Source organism: Manacus vitellinus, unplaced genomic scaffold (assembly GCF_001715985.3).
Source record: "Manacus vitellinus isolate BGI_N305 unplaced genomic scaffold, ASM171598v3 scaffold_0_pilon, whole genome shotgun sequence".
In the NCBI taxonomy this organism is placed as follows: Eukaryota; Metazoa; Chordata; class Aves; order Passeriformes; family Pipridae; genus Manacus; species Manacus vitellinus.
Window position 1 is genome coordinate 42,056,137 of NW_021938789.1, and position 10,111 is coordinate 42,066,247.

At 42.5% G+C, this 10,111-nt stretch overlaps 1 protein-coding gene across 1 annotated transcript in view; it reads right to left on the bottom strand.

The window, feature by feature from the left end:
* SEC24B (SEC24 homolog B, COPII coat complex component) overlaps positions 1-5,669 on the bottom strand; it is a 44,024-nt gene extending 38,355 nt beyond the window's left edge. The window contains exons 1-2 of the mRNA XM_018072330.1: positions 5,551-5,669; positions 151-858 (exon numbers count right to left, since the gene is read on the bottom strand). Of these exons, the coding sequence (XP_017927819.1) occupies positions 151-841 (691 nt within the window). The 5' untranslated portion in view covers positions 842-858; positions 5,551-5,669. The remainder of the gene's footprint in view (positions 1-150; positions 859-5,550) is intronic.
* Positions 5,670-10,111: the final 4,442 nt, after the last annotated feature.

Genomic DNA, 10,111 nt, shown 5'->3' on the forward strand with positions numbered 1-10,111 from the left:
CGGAAAAGCTTCAAGAATGAATAAGGACAGAACTCAAAATTACAATACAGAATTTCACATAGTGAACAAGAACAAGCCAACAAAAGCACATGATTACTGATGTCCCCCAGACAAATCTGGAAGTTCACGATCCTTCAAATAATACAATACCTGGTTTTATTTGGTTGTTTACTTTTGCAACGGATCCAGGGAGATTCCTGCAGAGGTTGTCTTGAACAGACTGGGCAGATGAAACAGTTGATAAAGTTGTATTATATCCCGCAGGAACATGCTGTTGAAGTGAATGAGGTACAGATGTACTCTGGCTAGAAAAAGCATTTGTCTCTTTGAACTGTCCAACAGCAGGTAGACTCTGAGAGGTAAATGTCTGCCCATACGCACTGCCAGCAGCCGCAGGAGGATAGGGAACATTAGGATACATGGCACCAGAAACCACGGGCATGGCATAGTGATCGGAATTAAGGGGAAATCCCTGAGATGCAACTGAAGAGCTGACAGAAGTGCTGTAGTGATTATCAAATGCTGAATATGACTGCTGAGCACTCATATGTAAGTAAGATGCAGATGATATTGCTCCTTGAACAGGTCCATCACTTGACCCCCCTGTATGGGGAGGAGTTTTGTTGTACAACTGTTGCGATCCCTGTGCATTCAACACATTGCTACCCACAGAAGGTGTCATAACATTTTGTGCTGGTGCTGAATAGTAACCAGGGTAGTAACTGGCTCTATACTGATGATCCAGATGTGAAGCAGCAGCTTTATTGGGCACTTGGGAATAGTGTCCTGAAGGCGCACTGTAGTTTGGAGGATGTGAGCCATAGCCAGGGGGAAACTGCATCTGACTCTGCACAGGACCTGAAAAAAGAGAAAATGTCACATGCATTAAAGGTGCATCTGCTAGTAGTGCCAATGGACTCTGTACTTGAACTAACAAACAATTTGTTTCTCCTTGTTTTCTGTCACTATTTTTGAGATCAGTTCCCATCAGCAGCAAGAGAATAAATCAAGTATTACACATGCAGATATAATATTTGAAATAATTTGCAAACACACATAGAAGTAGCAGTAGAATGGATTGCTTCCATTAGCAAAGGAGGTTTCCACGCCAAGATTGTTTGCCTCCTGCTTGTACTTTTAATATTTTTAGGAGGTTAATACTTAAACAAATAGTGGGCAACAGTAAGCACCAAACTGATATTTCTAAGTGTCTGAATACAAGGGTATGCCTTAAAGAAACTGCCTGAATATGGAAAATGAAAAGCTGCAATCAAACCAGTATGTAAATATGTAACAATGGAGGTATTCTTCCTTACAAATCTTCAATACAGTGACCAAGACTAAGTGCTGCAAGGCAGTTATATTTGTCTTTTATGTTCTTACGTATTATGCTTTTGGGAAAACTGACTGTCATTTTTATGAAACTACAGAGTATTTGACAAAGCATGTCATTTCAGTTCACTGCCTGATACTTACATCAGGCATAAGAGATGTTGATATCAGAGACACTGACCTCTGTTACCTCTACAACTAATTCTGCAACATTACAGGTTAATTACATACTGGTCCAGCAAGGGTCAAGTAAGTGCTTGTTTCCTAAAGACCAAATGTTAACTATGTCCAAGCTGATTTTCTCATGCCAAGTGATCAATGGTAAATCTGGAAGTTCTTCCTCATATTCTTTTCTTAACGCTATTTTCATTTTCTGGTGAACCAGAAATGCATTTATCTGGATAACTTACTTCCTGAAAATTACCAACCCTTATTGCTTACATCAAGCCGAATGACTACGGTTATTTCCCGCCCCTTGGTCAATAAAAACACAAACACAGCACTGGCCCACTCACAAATTAAACAGCAGCTGGGGTAATAATGAATAGTTGACTACCTCCTTATATTTACAATGATTACAAACCTTAAGCATCACTTCTCTTGTCTGGAAATTCTGAAAAAATCACTGTTGTCCAAGTAACACCCAGATGTCCTATGATTAACTTGCAAGGCAATTTTAATAATGAATTTGTTAACAGACCCCTATAAGCAAGGAACATACTGCCCAAAACTGCTTTCTGATAAAATTAAAAATGCCCTTTCATAATTGACAATGCAGGAAGTTGGGCAAAGAGAAAGGAACTAAAAAAATGCAGAACAGTAACTTGGACTGTTGGCTAAAAAAGACAGAGAGGCACTTGGGGGAAAGTATAAGGAGTTTAAAAAAAAAATTACATTTAGAGTTTTGAGGAGACCATGTAGCTATGCTTCTGATTCACCTTTTTCTTAAAAAGTGGGAGCTGCTCCACACAGCTCCTAGTTTTTTCTCCTTTAAAGGATAATGATTTTGAGTGAGCAGGTCATTAACGGCTACATGAATTTTGCCTGACTTTTGACCTGCTTTTTTAACGTCCAAAAGAGCAAACTCAAAAATACACAACTTATGTCTGCTAAGGCTTGCTGCTCTAAGCTGCTATGACAATTAAGGTGGCAAGAGAAGGTATTTTATCTGAGGAGTCTGTGCATTTGTTCTACTAAAATATGCAGAATAAACTGAGCGGGTATAATTTAGAAACTGGTTTAGAAGCACCTGACTTCTAATAAGAGGTTGCATGTCAAATCATCTACTGTGAGTCTTCCAGTATCTAGCTCTCGTTTAACTCCACACACAATAAGTTGAGATTGAATTATCAATACAAGATACCAGTCTCTGCATCTAGAATGCAGAGTCCTTTTTATTCACACTTTTAAGTGAAGAAATACCTATACAGTTAAAAGCACAAACGAGTATAAATCCCACAAAGACCTCACTAAGACAGGTGAGCCTAATATTTGAAAAATTATATTTCTGATTTCAAACGGCTGGTCCTTTGAAACAAGTTTTACAATTACAGATGATAGATTACTCCTTTATTTGAAGTGAGTTTTTTGTCCATTTGATTATAAAGAATGTGAGCAGAAAGTAATTCTTGTACTGCAATTAGTAGCTGAAGCTACTAATGATGATTAGATAATTGGTCAGTTTTCAGCACTGGAAATAGGGATGCATCTTCAGTATAATTTTGAAATCTGGTTAACTGCCCAATCCGTCATGACATCTCAGGTAATCCACCTTCCTCCCTAAACACCTGACAAATATCTCAAAAAACTCCATGAAAGAAGCTGAAAAACCTAGCTGCATACAGAAGGTGTACTTCTGAAACATCATCTCTTTAACGAAAGCTGTGAACCTCTCCTGCTACAGACAAATGAATACTTTATATAATCTTATAATGTATAATTACATTGACATTAACAGGTGAACCTCAAAAACCTTAATATTTTTTAAGAGGGGAGAGCCACCACACAAAACCCCCCCAAACCCCCACAAAAAAGCAGCAGTGCTATGGCTATACTGCTATGTGAATTAGTAAATCTTTGCTTGCTAGTGTCATGCCTGGTTTTTACATTCACACATTCCCTCAGCTGAATAATTTAGCCATCTGCCTCATACCCTACCTGCATGTAGTCTATGTGTCCTAGAGCACCAACTTCCTTTCTATCCAAGAACACCTGTTGGCTTTCTGAAACTTTTAACATCCCTTTATCCACCTCCAGAGGAGGCTCCCACGGCTTCCTCACACGTCCTTTAGCGGTGGAGAGGGGGCAGCACCGCTGTCCCTTGTCAGCTGCCGGCAAACAAAGCAGCAAATTCAGCCACTGCTGAGCTATCCCAACAGCTCAGTCACCGAATTGATGTCTACTCCTTCATTCACCCAGCTTCCCATTTCCACAAAATATTCAGGGATTTCCTATCTTTCACATCTCTATTCTCTTTATTAAATTTAATGAAACTATCCAAAAGATCCAAAGTCAAAGATTTCAGTACAGGATCAAACTGAGAATGTTGTAAGAGAGAAGGAAAAAATAATAAAATACACACAAGAAGATAACTTAAAAAACCCAACAAGACCTCTAAGTTATACTAAACCTAAAGTCTCTGAGGATCTCAAATGGACTTGGTCATTGAACCAGGCAAACTTCCTAATAACAAAACATCCTTTGTAATACCACCGTATGTACAACAGGTCACTTGCTTTCTGCAAAAAGCAGACCCTCTTCCATCAGACTGTAGTAAACACAAGGCTTTACAAGAAAAATTCACATTTTATGAAATTAAACATTCAAACATCCAAGAGGATGCACTAGTATTTTCCTTCAGCCAATACAGAAATAGCTCAAGTCACTTCAGTACTTTGCACTTAAACTCCATTATAATGATGTAAAATTAAATTTCAAAAGCAATGACAATCTTCTTTGTGAAATTTAGTTTCTATGAGACAGAATGGAAAATTCTACTACAGTCTTCTTCTGTTACTATTCCCCTCTACTGCCTGCCCTATTGTAATTAAAAAAAAAAAAAAGCCTCAAATCTTGTGTTATAACTCCAGAAGATTAGTACTACAAGAAGACAGACACACCATGGAATGCTATTGCCAAATGGCACAAAATGAAAAATTCAGTTATTGACTACAAGTCAAACACACACCACTAAGACATCTTAAAACCACAGAAGCCAAAGTTATACAATAAAAATTCAAGACTATTACTGAAGAATGTATAAATGTCTCAGAATTAAAGAAAAAGTGTTTTGAAGTAAATAAATGTCTACTCTCTGGTTTTACACAAGCTGTTTCTAAAAATAATAGCAGTAACATGGGTTTAATTAATTAAAACAACAAACAGTAACGATGGCTCTTTAAAATTACTGTTTCATTAAGCTTAAAACCCAAAAAGAAGGTATATCAGCTTCTATTTGTTTCTGTAAAACACACTTCCAGGTTATTGATGCTGTAGTAGCTGTATCCTGATAACAGTATGTTTTTTGATTAAAAGCCTCATAAATTGGCATTTTCTGAACCATTTTTACAAAACTCAGCATTACAATACCAGTGGACACAACCGGGCACCAGTATCTTAAAATCTACCGTTTAATTACCTTCCTTTTCATTCACTTCAGTGAACTCCCCAACACCTTTTTTATAGGCATTTAAGTACTTATCACTTAGCTACCCCTTTGGAGATGAGAAAAATTCACGAGTAAAAAATTCTGTAGGTCCTTACCCTGCACACTGATCTGTTCAGAAAAAAACACCTGTGTAGAATACAGCCAAGCTACAAAATAAAGGATTTAACAGTATGAGCTAGATCTCTGTTGCAAACAAGAGGCCAAATTTAGATACCAAACCAACATTACATGGAGAAGATGATCATGCAGGGATTTTGAAGACTTAACGTGGTGTATTAATAAAGAACTGATCTTATAGTGCACCAATTTAAAAATGAGGAAGTGTATCCTCATTACTCTCATTCATAGCACAGCCAGTCTCACTACCTCACCTTCTGAAATGCGAGTCAGTATTTTGTGACTTTAAACTATTTTGCCTTTGTTTTTCAGTGACCCACATTTCACTGGCCTAATGCTGTTCGCTCAACTCAAATTCCGGGATCCAGTTGTGTGAACGCCTACCCACCTACTACTTTTAAGTTCATAAACAGCTAGGAAGCGAGTACTCTCACCCAAAATAACGCGATTTTCTGCCCGTTCTCACGCTCTACAGCCAGCGCCGAGGCCTGGAGGTGCCTTGGCCTCCAGAGCATTCCTGAAACGCCACAAAGCAGGCGCCACGGCACAGGGCAGATCCGAACCCGCGAGGAGAGCGAAGCGCGGATCCCCTCTCCCGACTCCGTGTAGCGAGGCGGGGAGAGGCCGCGCCTTCCCGACTTCTCCCCGCACGCAGCCGCGGGCCCCGCAGGGGGACGCGCCTTTCCCGAGCGGCCCCGGCGAGTCTCGCCGCCTTTCATCCCAAGAGCTTCGTTACGGGCCGGATCCACCGGGTCCGGGCCCCTCCCGCCCGCCGGAGAAGGAGGGGCGCGCAGCCCCCCCGGCACCCCCGGAGCCTCCCCCGTGCGGGCGCAGCGCCCTCCCCCGGGGCCGCTCCGCCCGGCGCCGGCCCCTCACCGTGTGTGGGCATGGGGAGCGCCGCCCGCGGGCTGCCGCGGCTCCGGGACCCGCGCCGGCCGGGGAAACGCGGGCGGCGGCGCCGCGGCGGCAGCCCGGCGCGCGGACATGTCTCCTCGCGGCGCCTCTTCAACTCCGTTCCCGCTTCCCCTTCCCCTTCCTCTTCCTCCTCCCTCCTCCTGAGCCCGATCACCCGCCGGGCGTCCGAGCGAGGCTCCGGGAGCGCGTTGGAGGCCGAGCGCGCCGCCGCGGCCGCTGCGGCCGCGAGAGCGCCGCCGCCCACAGCGCCCCCTGGCGGGCGCCTCCGCGGCCCGGCCGGGCCGCCCCGGGACGGGCTCCCCGGCCCGCTCCTTCCGGGGACCGCCTGATGCGCGGCGAGACACGGCGCGGCGGGGCCGCCCGCTTAGTATCTGCGGGTGGTGGGGCCGCACGCCCCATCAGCGACCCTGCGGGGGCGGGCGGACAGGCCAGGGGGAGGGTGTGGAGAGGGAGGTGATCCTGCCCCTCAGCTCAGCCCTGGCGAGGCAGAACCTGGAGCGCTGTGTCCAGCTCTGGGCTCCTCAGTACGAGAGACATGGAGCTCCGGGAGCGGGTCCAGTGGAGAGCGATGAGGAAGACTGGGGTACTGGAGCATCTCTCTTTCAAGGAAAGATGGAGGGAGTTGGGCCTGTTTAGCCTGAAGAGGAGACAACTGAGAAGGGACGTCATCAGTGTGGATAAATATAAAGGTGAGGTGCCACAGGGATGGAGCCAGGCTCTTCTTGGTGGTACCAAGCAATGGGACACGAGGCAATGGACAGAAACTATGCACACGAACTTCCACCTGAATGTGAGGAAGAATTTCATTACTGTGCAGGTGACTGTGAAACAGATTGCCCAGAGAGATTGTGGAGTTTCCCTCACTGGAGATATTCAAGACCCTGAGCGCAATCCTGTACAATGTGCTCTAGGATGACCCTGTTTGAGCAGGGAGGTTGGACCAGGTGACCCCCTCTGGTCCCTTCCAAACTGACCCATTCTGTGAGGCTGCTCCATGTCCCTGACTCAGGGCATAGACATGTACATGTACAATACACACACCTCCCATCGTTTTGCCTAAGAGTTTTCTATCTGTATAGGTAATATATGCTATTTTAGGAATATATGTATCCTGGAACATATAGAGGTAACGTGTGCTCTGCACAGGGGAAATGGCCTTACAAGGTGAGGTGAAAACTCTCTGTAGTTATTCTATGTACAGACAGAAAAGCTTCAGTGAGATGGGGTGACCTGAGACAAGGCTTTTCTTTCTTTGTTAGGAGTGCACACTGTGTATTCTCTCCCTCTCCACTGTGGGTACATGCTATATATGAGGAGAAGAAAGGCCTTTACAGGGAAGGGCGAGGCAAGATAAGGCAAGGCTTTTCAGTTTCTGTGCAGAATATATAGTAGATATTCTCTTAATAGGAAGGCAAGTGTTGGAGAGCCCTTGCCATGATTTAACCCCAACCAGCAAGTAAGCACCACACAGCCCCTCACTCACTCCCTCCTAACCCCATCCCAGTGGGATGGAGGAGAGAATTGGAATAGTAAAAGTGAGAAAACTCATGGGTTGAGATAAAGACAGTTTAATAGTCAAAGCAAAAGCTGCTCACACAAGCAAAGTAAAACAAGGAACTCCTTCACCACTCCCATGGGCAGGCAGGTGTTCAGTCATCCCCAGGAAAGCTTCTACTTGGGGAGGGGACAAAAGTCTCTCCCTTCCTTCTTCTCCCACCATCTCTATATGCTGAGCATTACTCCATAAGGTATGGAATATCCCTTGGGTGACTTGGGGTCAGCTGTCCCAGCTGTGTCCCCTCCTAACTTCTTGTACACCCCCAGCCCCCTCGCTGGTGGAGTGGTATGAGAGGCAGCAAAGGCCTTGATACTGTATAAGCACTGATCAGCAATAATGAAAACATCCCTGTTTTATCAACACTTTTTCTAACAAAAATACAAAACATAGCCCATACCAGCTACTGTGAAGAAAATTAACTCTATTCCCAATTAAAACCAGTACATCCTCCCTTGCTGGCTACTGTTGACAAAGGATCTCCCTTCAATTTAACACTTTCCATAGCCAATCACACACTAAACCATATTAATTTTGACTGCGTGTGTGTTTCTGTCACCTATATTCACTTGTCATTCGCTCAGACACTATTCAAGATTGAATTAATTGCTCAGATTATTTTATTAATTATGCACAGAAGTCGAAATCAGGATAATATACTGGAGATCATATTGTCAACACTAAGTCCCACAACACTGTGTCACCTTTGTTACATAAATTTGATCAGTCCCTTCCCTGTTTGGATGCTGTTCTTCCTACTAGTTATTATACACGTCTGCTGTAATGCTTAAATGCTGTAATACTTTTTTAATTACTTTCCCTATATGCTCAGCATATGGTCCAGCTCTGTTACTGTTATTACAAAGCATACAGGGCATCTTTTAGTACTGCAGGAACTGACTGTATTTCAAAGTTTCTCAGCCTATCAAACTATGTAGAGTTGTCTTGCACAGGCCTCCATCAGTCCTTTGACGGATTGTAGATCCATATCTGAAAGACATAGTTTCTTTATGACCTAATAAGGTAGGGTAAGAAATGATGGGTTCAAAATGAAGCAATGTTCAGGTGAGCTATTAAAAAGTAAACATTATCTTAAGATACTAAAGGACTAAGTGACATGGGAACAGTGTGACATTGCCATAATTGAAGGAGTCTTAACAGGGGTTGCACAAACATTTTGAGAGTCAGATTGTCAACCAGCTTTGGTGCAAGTGACCTCTTGAAATCCCTTCCAGGGCTATATTGTGCTGACAAATTCTGCTCTTAAAGTTGTTCTTCCTTCTTTGTAACCCATGCTTCTCCATCCCATACAAAATACTTGTGAGAAATGAATGCATGACACCAAAATAATTCAGAAATATGGACAACAAGTTGGTTTGTCTTTTCATTTTCAGTGCTGTTTTATAAGATGTGTAACTGCTTCTTTGTACTGCAACTATATTTCGTCACAGCATGCAACACATGTGAATCTGTGTTTTGACAAAGGTTTTCCCTTTCCAAAGTTTTGTTTCTCTAATTCTTTTTACTGTGAGACTATAAATATATCCTATATCACAATCTGTGAAAATTACACATCAATTTATGATCAAGCACAAGGAGTTATAGATCACTGTGCTAAAAGCAAGAGGAGGCAACTGGGAATTTTCCCATTGTTTTGAATGCTTTTACAAAACCTTTTACACAACTTAATCAATTATTTTCCATAAACAACAACACACTGTGGTTAAACCCATTAATTCCTAGGAAATCCAGATGTGTTGGCAGTTAGAACACAAGCCCCTAATGGAAATCCACTGTAAACTCAAACCCATTAATTTTGTTTTCCTCATATATAATGAATTTGAAAGCATTAGTAAGAAATGAGTATTAATGTCTGCTGTTAATGCTACCATGCAACAAATAACAGGAGCTGTCTCACCTAGGCCATTGCTTCCACTTAGTCTAGTAACAAGCTTATTAAGGAGTAATAAATTCTTTGGCCACTTGATGAGGCTTAATTACTAATAGATTTATTTTGACCTCTGGTGGAAGAAACAATGACGCAAAAAAGCCCCTCTGCCATTTGAGTTTGCAGAACAAAATATGAAAATGCATCTTGTTACCTAAAATATGATAAAAAAGGCATTAAATGTCCAAACCTAGAAGGAAAAAGTTATTTTTGCAAGGATAAAAAGTCTGAGAACAAATCATTATAAACTGAGTAAGAAATAATTTTGAGCTTTAACATAACTAAGCCAAGCTTCTTCCACTTTGTCATACATTTCAGAAGGAGAATGACAAAATTAGGTGCTTTTATAATCTCCATCAACAAAATACAGCTGTGAGTCACCCTGGCTCACTAATAAATTTCTAATCATTATCCTGCATTTCTATCAGGAACTGAGCCATTTTGGTGCAAAATAATGGGGCTTCATGTTTTCACAATCAGAAGTCTCCAATTGTGTTGACATAATTGTATTTGCGTAAGTTGCCTGTAGTCACCGCAGTGTGATTGCTTTCCAGAACGAGAAGGGCAAATCAAGACT